The 24,175-nt window shown below is 43.8% G+C and overlaps 2 protein-coding genes across 5 annotated transcripts in view; one reads left to right on the top strand and one right to left on the bottom strand.

Annotated features, from left to right (window-relative positions):
* The window catches only part of pnpla7b (patatin-like phospholipase domain containing 7b), a 322,850-nt gene extending 302,746 nt beyond the window's left edge, over positions 1-20,104 (bottom strand). The window contains exon 1 of the mRNA XM_048558715.2: positions 19,947-20,104. Coding sequence (XP_048414672.1) covers positions 19,947-19,989 — 43 coding nt within the window. The 5' untranslated portion in view covers positions 19,990-20,104. The remainder of the gene's footprint in view (positions 1-19,946) is intronic.
* Positions 20,105-20,162: 58 nt separating this feature from the next.
* mrpl41 (mitochondrial ribosomal protein L41) lies at positions 20,163-22,697 on the top strand. Of its 4 annotated transcripts, none has more exons than XM_048558717.1 (2): positions 20,163-20,272; positions 22,061-22,697. In XM_048558717.1, exon 2 carries the CDS (start codon positions 22,073-22,075, stop codon positions 22,478-22,480), a length of 408 nt encoding a protein of 135 aa, XP_048414674.1. In that variant the 5' UTR covers positions 20,163-20,272; positions 22,061-22,072; the 3' UTR covers positions 22,481-22,697. The 4 variants fall into 4 exon arrangements, with proteins under 4 accessions (XP_048414674.1, XP_048414676.1, XP_048414677.1 ...); XM_048558719.1 differs by having other exon boundaries at positions 20,251-20,348; XM_048558720.1 differs by lacking the exon at positions 20,163-20,272 and adding an exon at positions 20,355-20,617.
* Positions 22,698-24,175: the final 1,478 nt, after the last annotated feature.

Genomic DNA, 24,175 nt, shown 5'->3' with positions numbered 1-24,175 from the left:
ATGGGCTGAGATTAGAAACAGGAAAGGAGAGGTCACCCTGTTGGGAGTTTTCTATAGGCCTCCGAATAGTCCCAGATATGTAAAGGAAAGGATAGCAAAGATGATTCTCGATAGGAGTGAGAGAGACAGGGTAGTTGTCATGGGGGACTTCAATTTTCCAAATATTGACTGGGAGCACTATAGTTCGAGTACTATAGATGGGTCAGTTTTTGTCCAGTGTGTGCAGGAGGGCTTCCTGACACAGTATGTAGACAGGCCAACAAGGGGCGAAGCCACATTAGATTTGATACTGGGTAATGAGCCTGGCCAGGTGTTAGATTCGGAAGTAGGTGAGCACTTTAGTGATAGTGATCACAATTCTGTTATGTTTACTTTAGTGATGGAAAGGGATAGGTGTATACCACTGGGCTAGAGTTATAGCTGGGGGAAAGGCAATTACGATGAGATTAGGCAAGATTTAGGGAGCATAGGACGGGGAAGGAAACTGCAGGGGATGGGTACATTAGAAATGTGGAGTCTATTTAAGGAAAAGCTCCGGCATGTCCTAGATAAGTATGTACCTGTCAGGTAGGGAGGAAGTTGTAGAGTGCGGGAGCTGTAGTTTACGAAGGAGGTGGAATCTCTGGTCAAGAAGAAGAAGGAAGCTTATGTTAGGATGAGATGTGAAGGCTCTGTTAGGGCGCTTGAGGGCTACAAGGTAGCCAGGAAAGACCTAGATAGAGAGCTCAGAACAGCCAGGAGGAGACACGAGAAGTTGTTGGCGGATAGGATCGGGGTAAACCCTAAGGCTTTCTATAGGTATTTAAGGAATAAAAGAATGACGAAAGTAAGATTAGGCACAATCAAGGAGAGTAGTGGGAAGTTGTGTGTGGAGTCAGATGGGATAGGGGAAGCACTAAATGAATGTTTTTCGACAGTATTCACTCTAGAAAACGACAATGTTGTCGAGGAGAATACTGAGATACAGGCTACTAGACTAGGTGGGATTGAGGTTCACAAGGAAGAGGTATTAGAAATCCTACAGAGGGTGAAGATAGATAAGTCCCCTCGGCCGGATAGAATTTATCCTGGGATCCTCTGGGAAGCCAGGGAGGAGATTGCTGAGCCTTTGGCATTGATCTTTAACTCGTCATTGTCTACAGGAATTGTGCCAGGCGACTGGAGGATAGCAAATGTGGTTCCCCTGTTCAAGAAGGGGACTAAAGACAACCCTGGTAATTATAGACCAGTGAGCCTTACCTCAGTTGTTGGAAAAGTGTTGGAAAAGGTTATAAGGGATAGGATTTATAATCATCTAGAAAAGAATAAATTGATTAGGGATAGTCAGCACGGTTTTGTGAAGGGAAGGTCGTGCCTCACAAAACTTATTGAGTTCTTTGAGAAGGTGACCAAACAGGTAGAGGAGAGTCAATGGTTGATGTGGTGTATATGGATTTCAGCAAGGCGTTCGATAAGGTTCCCCACAGTAGGCTATTGTACAAAATGCAGAGGAATGGGATTATGGGAGATATAGCAGTTTGGATCGGAAATTGGCTTGCTGAAAGAAGACAGAGGGTAGTAGTTGATGGGAAATTTTCATCCTGGAGACCAGTTACTACTACTGGTGTACCGCAAGGGTCAGTGTTGGGACCACTGCTGTTTGTCATTTTTATAAATGACCTGGATGAGGACGTAGAAGGATGGGTTAGTAAATTTGCAGACGACACTTAAGGTTGGTGGAGTTGCGGATAGTGACGAAGGATGCTGTAGGTTACAGAGAGACATAGATAAGCTGCAGAGCTGGGCTGAGAGGTGGCAAATTGAGTTTAATGCAGACAAGTGTGAGGTGATGCACTTTGGTAGGAGTAACCGGAAGGCAAAGTGCTGGGCTAATGGTAAGATTCTTGGTAGTGTAGATGAGCAGAGAGATCTCAGTGTCCATGTACACAGATCCTTGAAAGTTGCCACCCAGGTTGACAGGGCTGTTAAGGCGGCATACAATGTTTTAGCTTTTATTAATACAGGGATCGAGTTCCGGAACCAAGAGGTTATGCTGCAGCTGTACAAAACTCTGGTGCGGCCGCACTTGGAGTATTGTGTACAGTTCTGGTCACCGCATTAAAAGAAGGACGTGGAAGCTTTGGAAAGGGTGCAGAGGAGATTTACGAGGATGTTGCCTGGTATGGAGGGAAGGTCTTATGAGGAAAGGCTGAGAGACTTGAGGCTGTTTTCATTAGAGAGAAGAAGGTCGAGAGGTGACTTAATTGAAACATATAAAATAATCAGAGGGTTAGATAGGGTGGATAGGGAGAGCCTTTTTCCTAGTATGGTGACGGCGAGCACAAGGGACCATAGCTTTAAATTGAGGCGTGAAAGATATAGGACAGATATCAGAGGTAGTTTCTTTACTCAGAGAGTAGTAAGGGAATGGAACACTTTGCCTGCAACGGTGGTAGATTCGCCAACTTTAGGTACATTTAAGTCATCATTGGATAAGCATATGGACGTACATGGAATAGTGTAGGTTAGATGGGCTTCAGATCAGTATGACAGGTCAGCACAACATCGAGGGCCGAAGGGCCTGTACTGTGCTGTAATGTTCTATGTTCTATGTAAACTCGAAGCAGCCCTCAAAAGAGAAAAATGATGTTCGTGACTACAAAGTACAATGAATGGATCCAAACAGAAACTAGGCTTGGACTGCAGAAGTCTCTCCACCTCTCTCTCAGCTATAAGGATCTCACATGGCATGAGTTTAGCTTGTAGGTGCAGGTTTATGGAAAAGTACTATAACTTTCCAACTGCAATGATCAAGACCAGGGCTTTCTTCTGTGATGAGGTAGGCATGAAAGTACACAGTTGAATCAAAGTGATCCTTGCTATTCTGGTTCTGGGACTACTTAATACTAAATATAAGGAGGGAAAACTCCAAGTATTTAATTCACCTTGAAAAACTGCTCTCCAACTTGAAGCTGCAGGGTCCCTAAACAGAAAAGGTGGTGTTGCTCTTCCAGCTTTGCTGGAAAACAACAGCATGACTGAGACAGAGAATGCTGGCCAGGGAACAGGGTGGTTTGTTAAAGTGGCAGACAACTGGAAGTTTAAGGTCTTTTTTGAGGCAAACCGTAGACGTTCTGTGAAGTGGTCAACCAGTCTACACTTTGTTTCCCCAACGTAAAGGAGACCATATTGTGAGTGACGAATGCAGTAAACTAGATTGTGGGGAGTGCAGGTAAAGTGCTGCTTCACCCATAAGCTATGTTTGGGCCCTGGGATAGCGGGGAGGGAGGGCTTAATGGGCAAGCGTTACACCTTCGGTGATTGCCAGGGAAGGTACCATGGGGTGGAGGGGATTAGTGGGAGTAAAGGAAGAGTGGACCAAGGTTTCCCCAAAGGGAGCATTCCCTGTTGAAGGCAGGCAAGGGAGGGGAGGGGACTATGTGTCTGGTGGTGGCACCTTGCTGGAGGTGCCAGAAATGGCGGCTGAGCATCTTCTGCATGAGGATGCTGGTGGGATGGTAGATAAGGTCAAGGGAAACCCTATCGCTGTTGCGGGAGGGAAGGGGGTGAGGGCGGAAATGCAGATGGGCTGGACCCGGTTGATGGCCTATCTGACAATGGTGCTGGGGAATCCTCGGTTGAGGACGCAAGTGGACATTCCAGAAGGTCCCTTGTCGAAGTTGGCCTCATCGGAACAGATACGAAAAAGACAAAGGAACTTAAGACCATAAGACATAGGAGTGGAAATAATGCCATTCGGCCCATCAAGTCGACTCCGCAATTTAAATCACGGCTGATGGGCATTTCAACTCCACTTCCCTGCACTCTCCCTATAGCCCTTGATTCCTTGTGAGATCCAGAATTTGTCGATCTCTGCCTTGAAGGCATCTAACGTCCCGGCCTCCACTGCACTCCGTGGTAATTAATTCCACCAGCCCACCACACTCTCCCCATCTAACGAAAACAACTTCCCACTGTCTACCCCTTCTAGGTCACACATTATCTTGTAAGTTTCTATTAGATCTCCCCTCAACCTTCTAAACTCTAATGAGTACAATCCCAGGATCCTTAGCCACTCATCATACGTTAAACCTACCATTCCAGGGATCATCCGTGAGAAACTCTGCTGGACACGCTCCAGGGCTAGTATGTCCTCCCTAAGGTGTGGGGCACAAAATTGGACACAGTATTCTAAATGGGGCCTAACTAGAGCTTTATAAAGCCTCAGAAGCACACCGCTGCTTTTATATTCCAACCCTCATGAGATAAACGACAACATTACATTCGCTTTCTTAATCACAGACTCTACCTGCAAGTTAACTTTTAGAGAATCCAGAACCAACACTCCCAGATCCCTTCGTACTTCTGCTTTACGAATTTTCTCACCATTTAGAAAACAGTCCATGCCTGTACTCTTTTTTCCAAAGTGCAAACCCTCACATTTGCTCAGGTTGAATTTCGCCGCCAGTTCCTGGACCACTCTCCTAAACTAAATCTTTCTGCAGCTTCCCCACCTCCTCAGTTCTACCTGCCTGTCCATCTATCTTCGTATCATTGGCAAACTTCGCCAGAATGCCCCCAGTCCCTTCATCCAGATCATTAATATACAAGGTGAACAGCTGCAGCCCCAACACTGAACCCTGCGGGGCACTACTCGTCACCGGTTGCCATTCCGAAAAAGAGCCTTTTATCCCAACTCTCTGCCTTCTGTCAGACAGCCAATCCTCAATCCAAGCCAGCAGCTCACCTCGAACACCATGGGCCCTCACCTTGCTCAGCAGCCTCAGCACTGTATCAAAGGCCTTTTGGAAGTCTAGACAGATAACATCCACTAGGTTTCCTTGGTCTGACATACTTGTTACCTCTTCAAAGAATTCTAACAGGTTTGTCGGGCATGACCTCCCCTTACTAAATCCATGCTGACTTGTTCTAATCTGACCCGCACTTCCAGGAATTTAGAAATCTCATCCTTGACAATGGATTCTAGAATTTTACCAACAACCGAGGTTAGGCTAATCGACCTATAATTTTCCATCTTTTGCCTTGATCCTTTCTTAAACAAGGGGGTTACAACAGCAATTTTCCAATCATCTGCGACTTTCCCGGACTCCAGTGACTTTTGAAAGATCACAACCAAAGCCTCTGCTATTTCCTCAGCCACCTCCCTCAGAACTCTGGGACGTAGCCCATCAGGGCAAGGAGATTTATCAATTTTTAGACCTTTTAGCTTTTCTAGCACTCTCTCTTTTGTAATGCCTACCATACTCAACTCTGACCCCGACTCTCCCTAATTGTTGGCATACTACTCATGTCTTCCACTGTGAAGACTGACGCAAAGTACTTATTAAGTTCTTCAGCTATTTCCTTATCTCCCATCACTAGCCTTGCAGCATCAATTTGGAGTGGCCCAATGTCTACTTTTGCCTCTCGTTTGTTTCTTATGTATTGAAAGAAGTTTTTACTATCATTTCTAATATTACTAGCTAGCCTACCTTCATATTTGATCCTCTCCTTCCTTATTTCTCTCTTTGTTATCTTCCGTTTTTGTAGCCTTCTCAATCTTCTGATTTCCCAGTGCTCTTGGCCACTTTATAGGCTGTCTCTTTTCCTTTGATACATTTCCTGACTTCCTTTGTCAGCCATGACTGTCTAATTCCACCCCAGATAATCTCTCTTTTCTTTGGGATGAACCTCTGTACTGTGTCCTCAATTACACCCAGAAACTCCTGCCATTGTTGCTCTACTGTCTTCCCCACTAGGCTCTGCTTCCAGTTGATTTTCATCAATTCCTCTCTCATGCCCCTGTAATTACCTTTATTTAACTATAACACCATTACATCTGATTTTGACTTCTCTCTTTCAAACTGCAGACTGAACTCTACCATATTGCGATCGCTGCCTCCTAAGTGTTCCCTTACTTTAAAGTCTTTTTATAAAGTCTAGCTCATTACATAGCACTAAGTCCAGAAGAGCCTGCTCGCTTGTGGGCTCCATCACAAGCTGTTCCAAAAAGCCAACCTGCAAACATTCCATAAATTCCCTTTCTTTGGATCCACTGGCAACATTATTCACCCAGTCCATTCTTAACTAACAAGGCTACCCTGCCCCCTCTGCCCACCTCCCTGTCTTTTCGATATGGTGTGAATCCTTGGATGTTTAACTGCCAGTCCTGAACGGCCTACAACCATGTCTCTGTGATGCCTACCACATCATAATCGTTCAAGAGGATTTTTGCTGTTAATTCATCTATTTTGTTGCGAATACTACAAGCATTTAGATTAAGTGCCTTAATGCTAAGTTTCTTATCATTAGTAGAGAGATTGGAACTCCTAAGATGTCTCAAGCTATCCTTCCTTTTTTGCTGTATTCCTAGTCTGCCTCGAGCTTAAACCCACTTGAAGTATGGAATGGAGTCTTTACAGGAAGCAGGGTGCAAGGATGTTTAATCCAAGTAGCTGTGGGCTTATAGCGGATAGTAGTGGCCACTCCTTTCCCAGAAATCAGAAGTCTTTCTGATGACACCAGGTTATAGTCTAACAGGTGTATTTGAAATCACAAACTTTTGGAACATTGCCCCTTTGTCAGGTACAGTGAGAGAGGACAGCACACAAAGCCCAGAGAGATCAAAAGATCATACAACTGGTGAGTGGAGTGTCAGATAAGTCTCTGCAGGTGACCAAGTGTTCAACGGTGAATAAATTGTCAACAGCTGAGTAATCAGCAAAGGGATGACCTATAACCTGGTTGACTGAGGAAGAGAGATAATTGCAAAAAATTAAAAATAAGGTGGCGCTGGAGACAAACGAATTGACTGGAATTGTATGCCAAATTCAAAACTGGAGAAACTAAGGTAGAGAGGTCATAACAATTTATCAAGGTGATGGTGTCAAAACAGGACAGTAAGGAAGAATTTACAGATACAGATACAGAACAGTGTGGCGGGGGGGGTGGGGGGTGGCGGGGGGGTGTCACCTACAGCATGACATGAACCCAAGATCACAGTTGAGGCCATCTTCATGGGCACAGAACTTAGCTATCAGTCTCTATTCGGCGATTCTGCATTGTTCTCTATCTCGAAGTCTGCTCTGGAGGCTGTAAAGGCAGATGCAGAGTGTTTGCTTAATACGTCAGCTGCACATTCTGCCTCCATTTGTAAATTTCCTTTTTGGCTCCTAACTGCTATTTTCTTTTGCATTTCTTTCATTATTTACATAACCTGAAATCTTCTGTGGCTTTCCTCTTACATTGGGGCCAGCCTCTTTGCTTCCTCACCTCCTTTTTAAAATCTTCCGTAATCGGCCTGGCTCTCAAACCATATTTTCTATAGTAAATTTGTCATATGCACAGTCTACTTTCTCCTTATTTTAGTTTCTATATCTTTTTGTCATCTGGGAATCTTTCGATCTATTAACCCTACCTATCCCTTTTGAGGGTATATACCTTGACTATGCCCGATATCGCTCTCCTTTCAAAGCAGCCTATTATCCAGCCACTATTTTTCCTGCCTAATTGAGACTTTAAGATAACATGGTGCAAAGCTGGATGAACACAGCTGGCCAAGCAGCATCAGAGCAGCAGGAAAGTTTGGCGTTTCGGGTCAAGACCCTTCTTCAGAAATGGGGGAGGGGAGGGAGGTTCTGAAATAAATAGGGAGACCGCAGTGAGGGGAATAGAAGATGGATAAAGAAGAACATAGGGTGAGAGGAGACAGACAGGTCAAAGAGGCGGGGTTAGAGGCAGCGAAGGTGAATGTAGGTGGAGAGATAGGGAGGGGATAGGTCGGTCCAGGGAGGACGGATAGGTCAAGGAGGCAGGATGAGGTTAGTGGGTAGGAGATGGGGATGGGGCTTGAGGTGGGAGGAATGGTTAGGGAGGCAGGGACTAGCTGGGCTGGTTTTGGGATGTGGTCGGGGGAGGAGAGATTTTGAAACTTGTGAAGTCCACGTTGATAGCCTTGGGCTGCAGGGTTCCCAAGCGAAATGAGATGCTGTTCCTGCATCTTTCGGGTGGCGTCATCGTGGCAATGCAGGAGGCCCAGGATGGACATGTTGTCCAAGGAGATTTTTTTTTGGGGGGGGCGCAGGGGTGGTGGCTGTTGAAATGGTTCGCGACTGGGAGTTTGTTTGTTGCAAACTGAGCTTAGGTGTTCCACAAAGCAGTTCCCAAGCCTCCGCTTGGTTTCTCCCGATGTAGAGGAGGCCACAAGGGGAACAGCAGATACAGTATACCACATTAACATATGTGCAGGTGAACAGCTGTTTGCTGTGGAAGGTCTTCTTAGGGCCTGGGATGGGGGTAAGGGGGGACATATAGAGACAGGTGTAGTACTTGCTTCAGTTGCAGGGAAAAGTGCCGGGGGTGGTGGGGTTGGAAGGGAGTGTGGAGCGGACAAGGGAGTCACGGAGAGGGTGGTCCCTCCGGAAAGTACTTAAGAGTGGGGAGGGAAAAATGTCTTTGGTAGTGGGGTCAGATTGCAGATGGCAGAAACATTGAAGGATGATGCATTGGATTTGGAGGTTGGTGGGGTGGTACATGAGGAGCTTTTTAAGACTTTAATTTATTTGGCTCAGGTCACTGCCACTGAAATTGACTTTCCTCTGTGTATCATTCTTACTTTGAATTACTCTTTGATGTTTTCTATAATCACCCTAAATCTTGTGGCATAGTGGTCACTGTACCCTAAAGTTCTCTAACAGACAATTGATCTTTCTTGGCCCAATTCATTCCCAAGAACCAGATCAAGTCCTGCCATCTTTACCTTTCAAAAGGAAACATGCGACTGTACAAAATTAGAGTAGAAAAGACATTTGGCACACTTGCCTTCATTGCTCAGTCCTTTCAGTACAGGAGTTAGGAAGTCATGTTGAGCTTGTGCAGGATATTGGAAAGGCCTCTTCTGCAGTACTGTGTCTAATTCTGGTCCTCAGATTTATGAAGGATATTATCATCAGAGGGCTGGAGAGGGTTCAGAAGAGATTTACCAGGATGTTACCAGGTATGGAAGGTTTGAATTATAAAGAAAGGCTGGATAGGCTGGGACTTTTTTCAATGGTGTGTAAGAGGTTGGCAGCGACCTGATAGAAGTTTAGAAAATAACGAGAGGTATACAGAGAGTCAATTTAAGTTGTCTTTTCCCTAGGATGTGGGATTTCAAAACTAGAGGGCATATTTTTAAGGTGAGAGGAGAGAGATTTAAAAAAGACATGAGGCAATTTTTTTTACATCGCAGTTCATGTTTGTAATGAAGTCTGAGGAAGCAGAAGATGTGGTTACAATTACAACATTTAAAAGACATTTATATAGACACATGAACAGCAAAGGTTTGGAGGCATATGGGCCCAAAACAAGGTAGACTGGTTTAGTTTGGGATTACGTCTGGCACGGACTGGTTAGACGAACGGGACTGTTTCTGTGCTATATGATTCTATGCACATGCTAATCATCTGTTGTATTAATCTGTTAAAGTTACAACACAGATTCAACGTACACAAATCATAAAAATGGCAGCCATTCAGTCCATTGTGTGCATGCTGACTGAAAGATCTGTCCATTTTGTGGCATATTTCAGATTTTCCCCTTAATTCTGTAAATTAGTCCTCTTCAAGTCCATGTCCAATTACCTTTTGATAGTTCCTATGGGATGAATGTCCAGGTACTGTCTTCCAAGGCTAAACAATGAAGAAATTTCTCATTCCCACTCTAGCTCTCTTACCAATTATTTTAAAACCAGACTCTCTAGTACCAAGTAAAAACCAAAAGAATTGTGGATGCTGTAAATTAGGAACAAAAAGAAAGTTGCTGGAAAAGTTCACCAGACCCAAACGTTAACTGTTTTTTCCTTCACAGATGCTGCCAGACCTGTTGAGCTTTTCTAGCAACTTTGTTTTTGTTCCCTCTTGTTACCAACTTATTTGCCAGAGGGAATGGTTTTAGATAAAGGTTCTTGAGAAATATAAAAGGAAGCAGAAAACAAACTTAAACAAGGAATCACAAGGGCTAAAAGGAGGCATGAGATATTCTTGCAAGTGTGGTTAAGGAGAATCCCAAGGCATTCTGTACACATATTTGGAGTAAGAAAGTAGCTAGGGAAAGGATATGACTGCTCAAGATAAAGGAGGGAATTTATGCATGGAGCCAGAGAAAATACATGAAGTCCTTAACTTTGTATCAGTATTCATCAAGGAGAAGGACATGGATGATGGCAAGAGTAGGGAGGGGTATGTTGAAATTCTAGGGCTTATCAATACCAAGGAGGAGATGGAAGCTGTCTTAAAAAAACATTAATGTAGATCAATCCCTAGGGCCTGATGAGATTGATTCCAGGATATTGAGGGAGGCAAGGGAGGAGATTGCTGGGGCCTTGACAGAGATCTCTGTATCCTCTTTAGCCACAGACAAGGTCCCAAAAGACTGGAGAATAGGCAGTGTTGATCCTTTGTTTAAGGAGGGCTACAGGAATAATCCAGGAAATTATAGGCCAGTGATATTTATATCAGTAGTACGACATTTATTGAAGACGACTCTTAGGGACAGAATTTACCCATATGGAAAAGAATGGACTTATTAGGGATAGTCAGCATGGTTGTGTGTCGGGGTGGCTGTGTCTCAAGAATTTGAGTCTTTTGAGGAAGTGGCGAAGACGACTGATGAGGGGAGGGCAGGGCAGGGCAGGGCAGTGAGTGTCGTCTACATGGACTTTACTAAAGTATTTGACAAAGTCCCTCATGGTAGCTGGTCCAGAAGATTAAATCACATGGGATCTATGGCGAGTTGGTAAGGTTGGATACAAAACTGTCATAGAAGACAGAGGACACACTCTGGAGGGGTGTTTTTTTGAGTCAAGGTCTGCTACCAGTGGTGTTCTGCAAGGATCATTGCTGGAACCTCTTGTCTTTTTAATGTATATAAATGACTTGGATGAAAATGCAATGACTCTGATTAGTAAGTTTGCAGATGACACAAAAATTGATGAAATTATGGATAGTGAGGAAGGATGCCAAAGGATAGAGCAGGATTTAGATCAGTTGACAAGTTGGGTGTTTAATACAAACAAGTGTGATGTGATGTATCTTGGAGGACCAAATGCAAGAGGAAAGTATAGAGTAAAATGCAGGACCATTAGGAGCACTGGTATGCTCCTTGGGGCGTAAGTCCATAGCTCCTGAAAAGTGGCAGCATAGTGGATAAAATGGTAAAGAAAGTATACAGCATGCTTTCCTTCATCATTCGGAGGACCGAGTATAAAAGTTGGCGAATCGTGTTGCAGCTTATTAAGACTTTAGTTAAGTCACAGTTGGAATAGTGTGCAGTTCTGGTCACCACACTATGGGAAAGATGCGAAGACTTTGTGGGGAGGGGGTTTAAAAGAGGTTTACCATGGTGTTGCCTGTTTGGAGCATATTAACTACAAGGAGAGACAGTACAAACCTGTTTTGTTTTTATTATTGTTGGAGAATTGGTGGCGGGGGGGGGAAGCAATCTGAGAGAAGTATGTAAAATTTTTGACAAAAATGTGCTTAAGATGGATAGTCAGAGTATTTTTCCCAGGTTGGAAATGTCAAAAACCAGAGGACACAGGCTTAAGGTGAAAGAATAAAAGTTTAAGTGAGATGTGCAAGGAAGGTTTTTTGTTTACACAGAGGGTGTTAGGTGCCTGGTACTCTGCCACGTTTGGGGGGGGGGGGGGGAGAGAAGAGTAGTAGAAGCAGATACAATAGCAATATTTAATTGACATTTCATTAGATACATGAACACACAGGCAACAGAGTGGTAAAAACCACATGGAGACAAATGGGATTAGTTTAGAACAATATCATGGTTGGCACAGACATGATGGGCTAAAGGGCCTGTTCCTGTGACATACTGTTCTATGTTCAAAGTACTTACTGGATGTATCAAACCCCTCAGGTTTGGCTACTTCAGTAAGATCTGCACTTAACTTCTCAGCTGTAAGAAGAACCATCCCAACTTCTCCGTTCATGGTCAAATTCCCTCATTCTATGTATCACCCTGGGAATCTTCTTCTGCACTTCAGGGTTGCAACATCCGGTCTAAAGTGCAGTGCTCATGATTATAGATGACACTCCAGCTGAGGCCTAATCAGCGGTTCAAATAATTTAGCACAACTTCTTGTTTTTCCATTCAACAACATCATTTAAAAAATTATTCCGTAGGTTTAACTATATAGTCATTATTAACCTACCATCTTCAAATATATGAATATGCACATCCAGATTACAATGTCAATATGACAGAGGTGGTGGTGCTGGACATTTTAAAATGCATAAAGGTGGATAAATCCCTGGGATCTGATCAGGTATCCACAAGAATTCTGTCGCAATCTAGGGAGGTGATTGATGGGCCCCTGACTTAGATATTTGTATCAGTGATAGCCACAGGTGAGGTGCTGGAAGACTGGAGGTTGGTTAACACGGTGCCACTATTTAAGAAAGGTGGTGAGGAAAAGCCAGGGAACTATAAACCGGTGAGCAAGTTGCTGGAGGGAAACCTGAGGGACAGGATTTACATATATTTGTAAAGGCAAGGACTGATTAGGGATAGTCAATATGATTGTGCGTGGGAAATTGTGTCTCACTAACTTGATTGAGTTTTTTGAAGTAGTAGCAAAGAGAATTGAGGGCAGAGAAATGGGTGTGATCTGTATCGACTTCACTAAGGCATTCAACAAGGTTCCTCACGGTTGCCTGGTAAGCAAGGTTAAATCACTTAGAATATAGGGAGAACTAGCTATTTGGATTCAGAACTGGCTCAAAGGTAGAGACAGAGGGTGGTGGTGGAGGAACAAAAACAAAGGCCTGGCAGCATCTGTGGAGGAGAAAACAGAGTTAACGTTTCAGGTCCGGTGACCCTGGTGGTGGAGGGTTGCTTTTCAGACTGCAGGCCTGTGACCAGCAGTGTGCCAACGGCTCGGTGCTGGTCCACTGCTTTTTGTCATTTATCTCAGTGATTTGGGGATAAACATAGTATGTTTGCAGATGACACCAAGATTGCAGGTGTAATGGACAGCAAAGAAGGTTACCTCAGAGTACAACGGGACCTTGATCAGATGTGCCAATGGGCCGAGGAGTGGCAGATGGAGTTTAATTTATATAAATGTGACGTGCTGCATTTTGGATAGGCATATCAGGGCAAGATAGAGGTCCTGGGGAGTGCTGCTGAACAAAGAGACCTTGGAGTGCAGGTTTATAGTCCCTTGAAACTGGAGTCACAGGTAGACAGGACAGTGAAGGTGGTGTTTGGTACGCTTGCCTTTATTGGTCAGTGCATTGAGTACAGGAGTTGGAAAGCCATGTTGCGGCTGTACAGGACATTGGTTAGGCCACTTTTAGAGCACTGTATTCAATTCTGGTCTCCTTGTTGTGAAACTTGAAAGTGATCAAAAATGATTCACAAGAATGTTGCCAGGGTTGGGGAGTTTCGCTATAGGGAGAGGCTGAATAGGCTGGGGCTATTTTCTCTGGAGCGGAGACCAAAGGATGACCTTACAAAGGTTTATAAAGTCATGAAGGGCATGGCCAGGGTAAAAAGCCAAGTTCTTTTCCCCACGGTGGGGGGAGTCCAGAAGTAGAGAGCATAGGTTTTAGGTGAGAGGGGAAAGATTTAAAAAGGACCCACAGGGCAACTTTTTTCACAAGGGGTGGTACATTTATGGAATGAGCTGTCAGAGGAAGCGGAGGAGGCAGGTACATCATTTAAAAGGCATCCGGATGGGTCTATGAATCGGGAGGGTTTAAGAGGGATATATGCCAATGCTGACAAATGGGACCAGATTAATTTAGGCTATCTGGTCAGCATGGACGAGTCCAGCATCTGCAGTAATTCGCTCCTTCAAAATTGTACTGTTTCCTGAGATCCGAATCATTATGAAACCAGAGTAGTATTGATTATAATACCAATCCCACTTCACCCTACACTCCAGTTAGGACAACAGCCATCAACCTCACTTTCTAGCACCTTCCCCGTTACTATTTGCATACTCAAAATCCAATCACCTTTCAAAAGGACTTGCTTCTATCTTCCAAATAAGCCAGTAATGAGGTTCATTTACTTAGTGTCAGAGATAATGGGAACTGCAGATGCTGGAGATTCCAAGATAATAAAATGTGAGGCTGTGTTTTGTTTTTTGTCCCCAGACATTCCATTGACAGCGTGCAGAACACCTTTAAGATAATAAAACATTCCACGGCTCTTTGAAAACAACACCAATGCACATTAGAAAATATTTGGTCAAAAAAATTTAAGGACAACCATATAGAATCAAAAACAAAAATAAAAGATTGTAATTTGTCAGTTCAATAGACAGTTTCCAATGATTGTTCAAAGATTTCATGAAAGCCTGGTTATCAATGGATTGTTCACAGGCAAGCAGTACTGTGTGCCTTGCTTAAATTCTAAAGTCATCAGTTAACGCAAACAGTATCAGCACTCCTCTGGAAATATTTATTTATTTCTTACAGACTGGCACTCTTTTCTCAGAACTTTAACAATTTGATAACTGTGAGAAACTAGGGAGAGTGCAAAGCCAAGCAGCACAACCACCAGAAGTCTGCAAAAATCACACTGCCTCCTGCCAAAACCTGGTCAGAGCCAGTTCTCCCTTGATTAACCAACTCAACATCCAACTAGCTGCCAGCACGTGGGATAACAACCGCTCGGTACCGATTTGTCTGCAGTGTCTTCAGAGCAAGAATTGAGTTACGTTATCTTTCCAGGCCAATTCCCAACCGAAAACATCTGTCTTTGTTATCTTTTCTTTTAAAACACTCCGTTTTATGAAACTTAATTTTTAACTTCAACTCACAGTTCCAAACCAAAAATGAAACAAAAATAGACAAATAGTAATGGTCTCTACACAAGGGTTGGGAAGTTGAAGGCAGTTATAGAAATAGGGAGTGATGAGGCCAAGTAGTGGAGCTGGGCTTAAAAATGTGGGATAATTTTAAAATCCAGGTATTTCTGGCTCAGTGCTAAGCAACGAAGGTTAGCAACCATATAGGGATGGGTGAACAGGAATTAGTGAGACTTCAGACATAGGCAAGAGTTATGGCTTCCACCCAGCACATAAACAATAGAACCCAGGGTGCAAAGGTCAAGTCCACAGGTATAATAGTTTACCTGATGCTCAGTCATACCTAAGTCTAGTTAGGATTTCAAATAACACAAACAGGTTGGTCAGATATGGTTTGGATTTTAACAAATCTGTGCTGACTGTCCTTTCTCAATTATGTCCTTGAAAATGATCTGTGATAGCTTTTCCACTCCTGCTGTTAGATTGACTTATTATTACCAGTTTTATCCTGTAATCCTTTCTAAATAATTAACATCTGTAATCCTCTAACACTGGCACCACTCCAATCTTCCGAAGGATTAAAGGTTGTAATCAAAGTTTAAACCATCTCTACCTTAGCCTTGTGACTGAACTGCAAAAGCAAAGTGATTCAGACAGATCTCAGCAATTCCGCAATCAATGAATCAGATTAAATCTCTGCAATGTTGCCATATCCAATGAATATTGTTGGGCAATTAAATATTAACTGAAAGAGAATGCTCTATGAACATTCCTAGACTCAACAACAGCACAACCCAATACAAACACAAAAGTTAATTCTGAAAAATCTACAATCACTTTCCAGTTAATGAACAACTCTGGACCCCTGCTGAAGTCTCTATCATCAGAAATGCCAGCCTTCAATTTGATTCACTCAACATGGTATAAAAAAAGCTGAGCTTACTGATACGATATCTTAGTTCACACGATTATTATGGAGCAGGAAGCGATCATGTGCACACCAGCCCTCTGAATGAGCAGTATGACTGATATTCTCCTGCCTTTTCCCCATAACCCTGAATACTGTTTCTATTTAAATAATCATCTCATGCCCTATTGAAGCCTTAGCTGAATGTGCCTCCACTATACTTTGAAGCAGCACATTCCAAACCAATCCACACATCACATTTGCTTTGTTCTATTGTTCCCGATCCTTTTAAAGTCCAGTTTCTCCCTAACCACTTTGTCCAGCCTCTCATGACTTTGGAAACTTCTATCATACTAACCTTTTCTCCACAGAAAACAGTCCCAACTTCTCCAATCTATCTTCATAACTGAAGTTTCTCACCCTTGAAACTATTCTTAAACCTCTCTTTCCAATGTGTTCACATACTTCGTAAAGCAACTGAAGGGTCTAGGCCCAAAACGTCAGATTTTGTGCTCCTAAGATGCTGCTTGGCCTGCTGTGTTCATCCCACTCCACACTTTGTTATCTCAGATTCTCCAGCATCTGAGTTCCCATTATCTCTGATGCAAAACTGTTCCAGCACAGTTATGACACTGGCACCTGTTTAACATGGAGGAATGCTGTGCACGTATGTTGTGATCACAAAAAGCAGACCAAACCCAATTTGGTCATTTATCACTTCATCAAGCTACTCTCAGACCTGCAGCAAAGTAATGTCAGGTAATATCTAAAGTGCTAACAAGTGGTAATTACACACCAGAAACCTCACGGGACCAGACAGGTTACTGTTGGGAATAAAAACAAATGTGCTGGTAAAGCTCAGCAGGATCTGTGAAGAAAAAAAAACAGAGCAAAAGTTTCGGGACTGGTGACCCTTCCTCAGAACAGGGGGAAGGGTCACCGGACCCTAAATGTTAACTCTTGTTTTCTTCACAGATGCTGCCAGACCTGCTGAGCTTTTCCAGCACATTTGTTTTTGTCCCTGATTTACAACATCTGCAGTTCTTTCAATTTTTACATTAATGTTGTGGCTACAAAAGCAGCCTACAGGCTGGATATTTTGCAGCAAGTGACTTGCTGGACTTCCTGACTCCCTCAAGCTTCCCATCACCCAAAATGTAAAAATCGGAAGTATGGAACATTCTCAACCTGCCTGGATGAATATAGTTTCACAACAGTAAAGAAGCTCAACACAATTCTTACAAAGCTTAGACTTTATTGGACAGCTATGTTTTAAATTGTAGCTATAATTCAAGGTAAAATGCATAGTCTAGGGATTGTAGTAGTCCACAGCAACAGCGTGAGACAAATCCACGGAAGAACACAGAATCAGCAATGGATACTGGAAGTCAATTTGATTACGTGCAAAAGAGTTGAGCAAAGAATATATTGTTTAAAGGGACACCTCAGGATTCACTCCAGTGGGATAAGGAAAAGGAATCCTATTAAAGCAGGAAATAATTTTGATTTTATGCACAAGACTATTTTTACACTAATTTCAATACAATGTATAAATGTTTTGTGGGATTTTCAGTACAGCATTTCTGTAGTTTAGAGTATTAGTTGCTTTGTAATGTTTAGTTGATTTTAGTGTGTTTGTCACTGTAAAAATTTTTAAAAGTGTGAAATTTTGTTGTGTGATCCTTTTGAATCAATTACTGGGAATTTTAAAAGTCCTCTGTCTCCATATGGGTCATAACATCACTGAGGACACTAGTGACTGCTCAATTGGCAGCCCATCCTTCATCTTGGTCATTCACTCCCTCTGTCACCAGTGCACAATGGCTGCAAGTGGGTACCATTAATAAGATACACTTGCAGCTTATCATAGCTACTTCAATAACACCTCCTAAACTCTCAGCCTGTAACACATAGAAGGTCAACTACATGGGAACACCATCTTCAAGGTTTTCAAATCAATGCATCATCATCATTCCTTCACCATGGCTGGGTTATAATCCTGAATATCACAATAGTGATGTGTAAGCATCATCACAAAAACAGGTGCTCAACATTAATGAGTCATGGCAATAAATGCTAACCTTGACCACACCCTAAGAGTAAATAAATACACTTTTAAAACTAAGCATGTATTTTGTGATGATTTTACAAACATGGATCGCATAGTATTTGCGCAATGAGCCACACTCAACTGTTCCAATGTTTGCCTAGCCAACTTCCATCTTCTACCCTCAATGATCTTGAATTCTCCTGAAAATATCTCATCTCAGAGCAAGTCTCTTTCACTGGTCACCTCTGATGTTTGATGACAAAGCTCATGGTCTACCAAGGCCTTAAGTTTAAGGTTCTCAAACTCATGCTAAATCCTTGACAAGGCCTCAACTCTTCAGATCTGGGCTTAAAATTGAGAGTTCAGTTCATATGAACATTACGCCTACTTCTAATAATTAATTGTCAGGGCCGGATGTTTTCAACAGAGATAGTGCAAGTACTGTGCTTTGGCTGAACTTAAGAGTATAGGTGGCAAGAACTGAATCAAGTTAAACAAAGCAGGGTCATTGAAATACTCTTCAGCGAACCAAACAAATTACACAATACAACAAACTGCAGTATCAAGTTGCTTTCCAACAGGATGATCAGAAATCTGGTCCAACTACTTTTATTGCAAATTGCCTTTAAGTAGTAATGGTCTAAATCATTCAGAACAGAAACAAGGACTGACCCCACATGCTTTCAACTTTGCCTGGTTATAAGCTTGATGAAATCCAATCTCAAATGTACACGCCAAGGCACAGGAACTGCACGTCATCATAGTCCTTAGGACCGTAGGTTGCCATCTCATTAAACAGACATGGCTGGCGATGCTTTTAACCTCAGGATCAGGCGAGGTGCAAGGTGGAAAAGGTAGGACCTTCATAGTAACCTTATATCCTAGAACACTTTCTCAATGAAGATCTTGCAAGATTTGTAATTGTATATACCCGGTATTATTCCAGGGCGTATTCCTGCTTTATACCCAAATACACCATATCTGGATGGAGAAGTTAATTTCAGAGTATGCCATAGCTGGGTATGGAGATTTGTACCATCTTATAGAACTGGGTGGTGCCATTTGAAGGGGAAATGCTTGTGGTAGTGAAATATATATTTTTAATCACAATTTATGCAAAATATACTTTTTTATTTGAAGTTAATTTTGCCTGTGAATTCATGATGAATTTGTACTGGTTCTGATTTGTGGTTAAACTTATATAAAAAAGGCAAAATCTCTTTCGTAACTTCACTTGGGGATTATTTTAGTTTACAGTTCCTTCATGGGGATTGTAATAACGGTGACAAGAGTAATTGACAGGCTGGAAATTCGGCATTAAGTCAGTCATGCTGTGACATCCCCAAGTCTGTCCACCATCCGCAAGGTACAATTCAGGACTGCAATGGAATACCCTCTACTTGTGTGAATGAATGCAACTCCAACAACACACAAAAAGCTCAACTCCATCCAGGTCAAAACAATCCACTTGACTGGCACCTTATCAAACCTCATTCCTTTCACCACTAACACACAGTGAGAGACATGTGAATTATCTATAATATGCAATGCAGCAACTCAACAAGGATCCTTCAGCAACACCCTTCAAAGCTCATGATTTTCATCATGTAAAAAGACAAGGTGAGACATGTAAGAACACAATCAACTGTAAATTTGACTCCATTCATTGCAACCTGGAAAATATATCACTGTTCCTGGTGCTGGTCCTGGAACCTAACAGCATGCAGCCTCTTTTCACTTGAGAACACGGGATTTATAGTCAAGAGTATATTGGGTTTGTGTCCAGGCTGGGAGTGGATGTAGACTTTATACTTGGTTACAGAGAATTTTTTTTAATGTAAGAGGAGGATTTATACTCATGTTGGTCAGAGGAGGGGAGGGAGCATTTATACCCAGGTCTGAGGGATGTGGGGGTTAACCTGGCTCTGCAAGAGGCAAGTAGGGCTATTCTGAAATTCTGACAGGAGAGGGCTTATATCTGGCTCGGGGGGGGGGGGGTGACACCCGGCCCTGAGGGACGGGGGGGGGGGGGGGGGTGACACCCGGCCCTGAGGGACGGGGGGGGGGGGGTGACACCCGGCCCTGAGGGACCGGGGGGGGGGGGTGTGTGTGGTGACACCCGGCCCTGGGGGGGGAGGGGTCACTGTTTAGCCGCTGGCACCAAGCTGAGGCCTGAGCTTTGAAGGAACACCATTCCGTACCTGGATCAAACATCATCTCTGGGTCTGGCGGCCCGGTCTCCATGGCCGCTGCGGTATACAGTTCCAGTCCAGCCTGAGCTCCTGGGCCACTCCGCGAGCGGGATATCGGTTCCTCCCGCTCCCCGGGAGGGGGGAGGGGCCACGGCACCGCCCTCTGACCCAACACTGCCCTGTTGTTGTGCCGCGGCTCCTCATTGGCCAGCTCCCACAGGCTGCCCCCAACAACCCGCATGTCCATTGGACCGCTGCCTGGCGGCCAATGACGGGGAGGCTTGCTGCGTGGTGCTTGTCTGTGGGAGGAGAGTGAGAAGTTGGAGCGGTTCACGGTGAGAGGGGTTGCTGGACTCAGGGGAGTGAGGGGTGAGGCTGCCGGGGAAAGCAAGGCCTGCACCCAGGCCCATGGTGAGACAGAGACGGGAAGACTATGGTCTGCGCTCACAGTGAGAAGGGAAGGGAGAAGGGGCGTAGAACAGAGTGAGGAAGATGTGGATAGAATTGGTAAATTCACAAGAACGTGAGAGGTAGAATATTGTGTGGAAAATGTGGCCTTGCCCATTTCAATAGGAGGAACTGTTGCGTTGATTTCTTCCCAAATGGCAAGAGGTAGGGTGCCAATCGACAGAAGGACCTAGATACCCTTGTTGATCAGTCACTGAAGGTTAACATGCAAGGTCAGTAAGCTATTGGGAAGGCTAACAGAATCTTAGTCTTTATTACAAGACCATGGGAGAATAGGAAAGTAAAGTTTTTTTTATTAGATAGTAGCTTGGTTAGAGTGCACCTCAAGCACTGCAGTTTTAGTCCTAATTTGGGAAAATTAAGGTTCTCCAGGCATGTTCTTGGGATGGTGGGACTGTCCTATAAAGAGATATTGGGCAAGGTGATTTTATTGAAACTTAACCTATGCTTAAAGTGATATATGGAGTATGTGCAGTTAAGCTGATTCCCTGAGGTGGGAGATAGAACTCAAGAGCACATTTTAAAATGAAGGAGGATGCCTATTAGGTCTGAGTTGAGATTTTTGTTTGCTGAAAGGATTGTGAACCCTTGGTTTAGCTGATAAATGGTAAGTAAGATTTGTGCTGGGAAATCATCATCTCCAATGAGAGAATCTGAACATCTCTGCTTGATGCTAAATTATATCACTGCTGAGTCCTCCCAGGATGAGTGCAGCTGCAATAAGTTTGCATCATCCACTGCAAAAGCAAGTTTTATGTAAAAACAACCAACTCTAAACATTCTATCCCTTCACTGGCATGTCATGACTGCACAATGAAATATCTGCAAGATACAGCATCTCATCAAAGCTCTTTCAGAAATACCTTCCAAACCCAGAAACTCTAATACCTAGAAGAATGAGGACAGTTAATCTGTTAGTTACCCTCCAAGTCAGGATGATGTGACTTGGAAGAGCATAGCTGTTCCTCACGGTCACTGGATCAGGCTCCTGCACTGTGACTTTGTAATTCTAATAATCATGGCTGTGACCATCCATCTTTTTATTGATAAATTCACAGGATGTCAAAAGTGCTGACGAGGCCAAATTTATTGATTATTCTTAAATGTTGCCTGCAAGGTGATAGTGAGCCACTTTGAAATGCTGCAGTTCTTGTGATGTAAATACACTTGCAGTGCTGTTGTAAATGTATTTTTCTTTTAGACTTTATAATGGTTTGGTACGACTAAATGGCTTGCTCATTTAATGGGCTATTTCAGATTGCATACGAGAGTCAACCACATTCTGGTATCATATGAATGCTACGCCAGACTATCAAAGGATTAATTTCAATAACCCTGGTTAAAACTGTGGAATTTCTGAAGAAGGGTCTAGGCCCAAAACACCAGCTTTCCTGCTCCTCTGATGCTGCGTTCATCCAGCTCTACACCTTGTTATCTCAAGTAGTCTTTGGAGATTTTTTTTCTCCAGTTAATCACCTTTTCTCTGTTGCTCTTTCTCTGATTTACTGTTGCCCCACTCCTTTCTTTGAGCAAGTTTTCTGAATTTGAGTTGGGAACACAACAAACTACTTTTGGGGGATATTTATTCAAGGCCATGCCTTTAGCCCCAGAAGCTGTTCAGATCACCCATTTCTCTTTTTATCTTTCTCTTTTAGGTGTAATCAAGCATGGGATTACTATCAAATCTGGCTCGGGGTTTAGTGCGTGGAGCTGACCGGACAGCAGAGCTCACAAGCAAGCGTGGACCCCGCAGTTTCTACAAATCACGTGGAGCCAAATCAGCAGGGATAATTACTTCCAGTGGCAAATTTATCAAAATCAGGCAAATGGTGCCTGAGTTTGTCGTGCCCAACTTGGAAGGTTTTAAACTAAAACCCTATGTGTCTTACAAAGCACCAAAAGGAACAGAACAACCCCTGACAGCCAAGAAACTCTTCACAGAAACCGTTGCTCCACAGATAGAGAAGGACTTTCGGGAAGGTAACTTTGACCTGAACAACCTTGAAAAATATGGCTTTGAGCCATCACAAGAGGGCAAGCTGTTCAAACTGTTTCCAAAAAATTATGTGCGTTGATAAGAGTTGGATTGTTTTGTACACTGACAGAGAAATAGGAAGTGGTAGCTGTGTATGGTGGTATCTCACTAAAATTACACCTGTGCTGGCTGTTACTTGTAATTATAGTTTTACTCGACTTGAATATTGAAAGAGAAGAAATTCCAAATTCAATGTTTACGGAAGATAATTTGGTATGTGGTTTTATTGTCCTAAATAAACCTTGTCTTTCATTGCATTTGACACTGTATTGTTGAATTCTCGTTCTCCCAGGCCTTAGATTTCAGTGTTCTTTTTGGCAGCATTGTCACTATTTTTCTCTAATGTAATACTTTAACTTGTTGGCCATTTTGCTGTCATGCTTTTATCTGTAAAGGAATACATATTTATTGTACATTGTGAATTCTCTGTTTACCACTACTTAACTACGTGTCTTTGAGCCTATTCTTCCAATCTACCTTAACCAACTCACCCCCTTTATACATATCAGAGATAATGGGAACTGCAGATGCTGGAGATTCCAAGATAATAAAATGTGAGGCTGGATGAACACAGCAGGCCAAGCAGCATCTCAGGAGCACAAAAGCTGACGTTTCGGGCCTAGACCCTTCATCAGAGAGGGGGATGGGGGGAGGGAACTGGAATAAATAGGGAGAGAGGGGGAGGCGGACCGAAGATGGAGAGCAAAGAAGATAGGTGGAGAGGGTGTAGGTGGGGAGGTAGGGAGGGGATAGGTCAGTCCAGGGAAGACGGACAGGTCAAGGAGGTGGGATGAGGTTAGTAGGTAGCTGGGGGTGCGGCTGGGGGTGGGAGGAAGGGATGGGTGAGAGGAAGAACCGGTTAGGGAGGCAGAGACAGGTTGGACTGGTTTTGGGATGCAGTGGGTGGGGGGGAAGAGCTGGGCTGGTTGTGTGGTGCAGTGGGGGGAGGGGATGAACTGGGCTGGTTTAGGGATGCAGTGGGGGAAGGGGAGATTTTGAAACTGGTGAAGTCCACATTGATACCATATGGCTGCAGGGTTCCCAGGCGGAATATGAGTTGCTGTTCCTGCAACCTTCGGGTGGCATCATTGTGGCAGTGCAGGAGGCCCATGATGGACATGTCATCAAGAGAATGGGAGGGGGAGTGGAAATGGTTTGCGACTGGGAGGTGCAGATGTTTGTTGCGAACTGAGCGGAGGTGTTCTGCAAAGCGGTCCCCAAGCCTCCGCTTGGTTCGCTCCACACTGCCCTCCAACCCCACCACACCCGGCACCTTCCCCTGCAACCGCAGGAAATGCTACACTTGTCCCCACACCTCCTCCCTCACCCCCATCCCAGGCCCCAAGATGACATTCCACATTAAGCAGAGGTTCACCTGCACATCTGCCAATGTGGTATACTGCATCCACTGTACCCGGTGCGGCTTTCTCTACATTGGGGAAACCAAGCGGAGGCTTGGGGACCGCTTTGCAGAACACCTCCGCTCAGTTCGCAACAAACATCTGCACCTCCCAGTCGCAAACCATTTCCACTCCCCCTCCCATTCTCTTGATGACATGTCCATCATGGGCCTCCTGCACTGCCACAATGATGCCACCCGAAGGTTGCAGGAACAGCAACTCATATTCCGCCTGGGAACCCTGCAGCCATATGGTATCAATGTGGACTTCACCAGTTTCAAAATCTCCCCTTCCCCCACTGCATCCCTAAACCAGCCCAGTTCATCCCCTCCCCC

This window comes from Stegostoma tigrinum, chromosome 29 (assembly GCF_030684315.1).
Source record: "Stegostoma tigrinum isolate sSteTig4 chromosome 29, sSteTig4.hap1, whole genome shotgun sequence".
Taxonomy (NCBI): Eukaryota; Metazoa; Chordata; class Chondrichthyes; order Orectolobiformes; family Stegostomatidae; genus Stegostoma; species Stegostoma tigrinum.
This window is presented reverse-complemented; position numbering and strand designations above follow the sequence as displayed.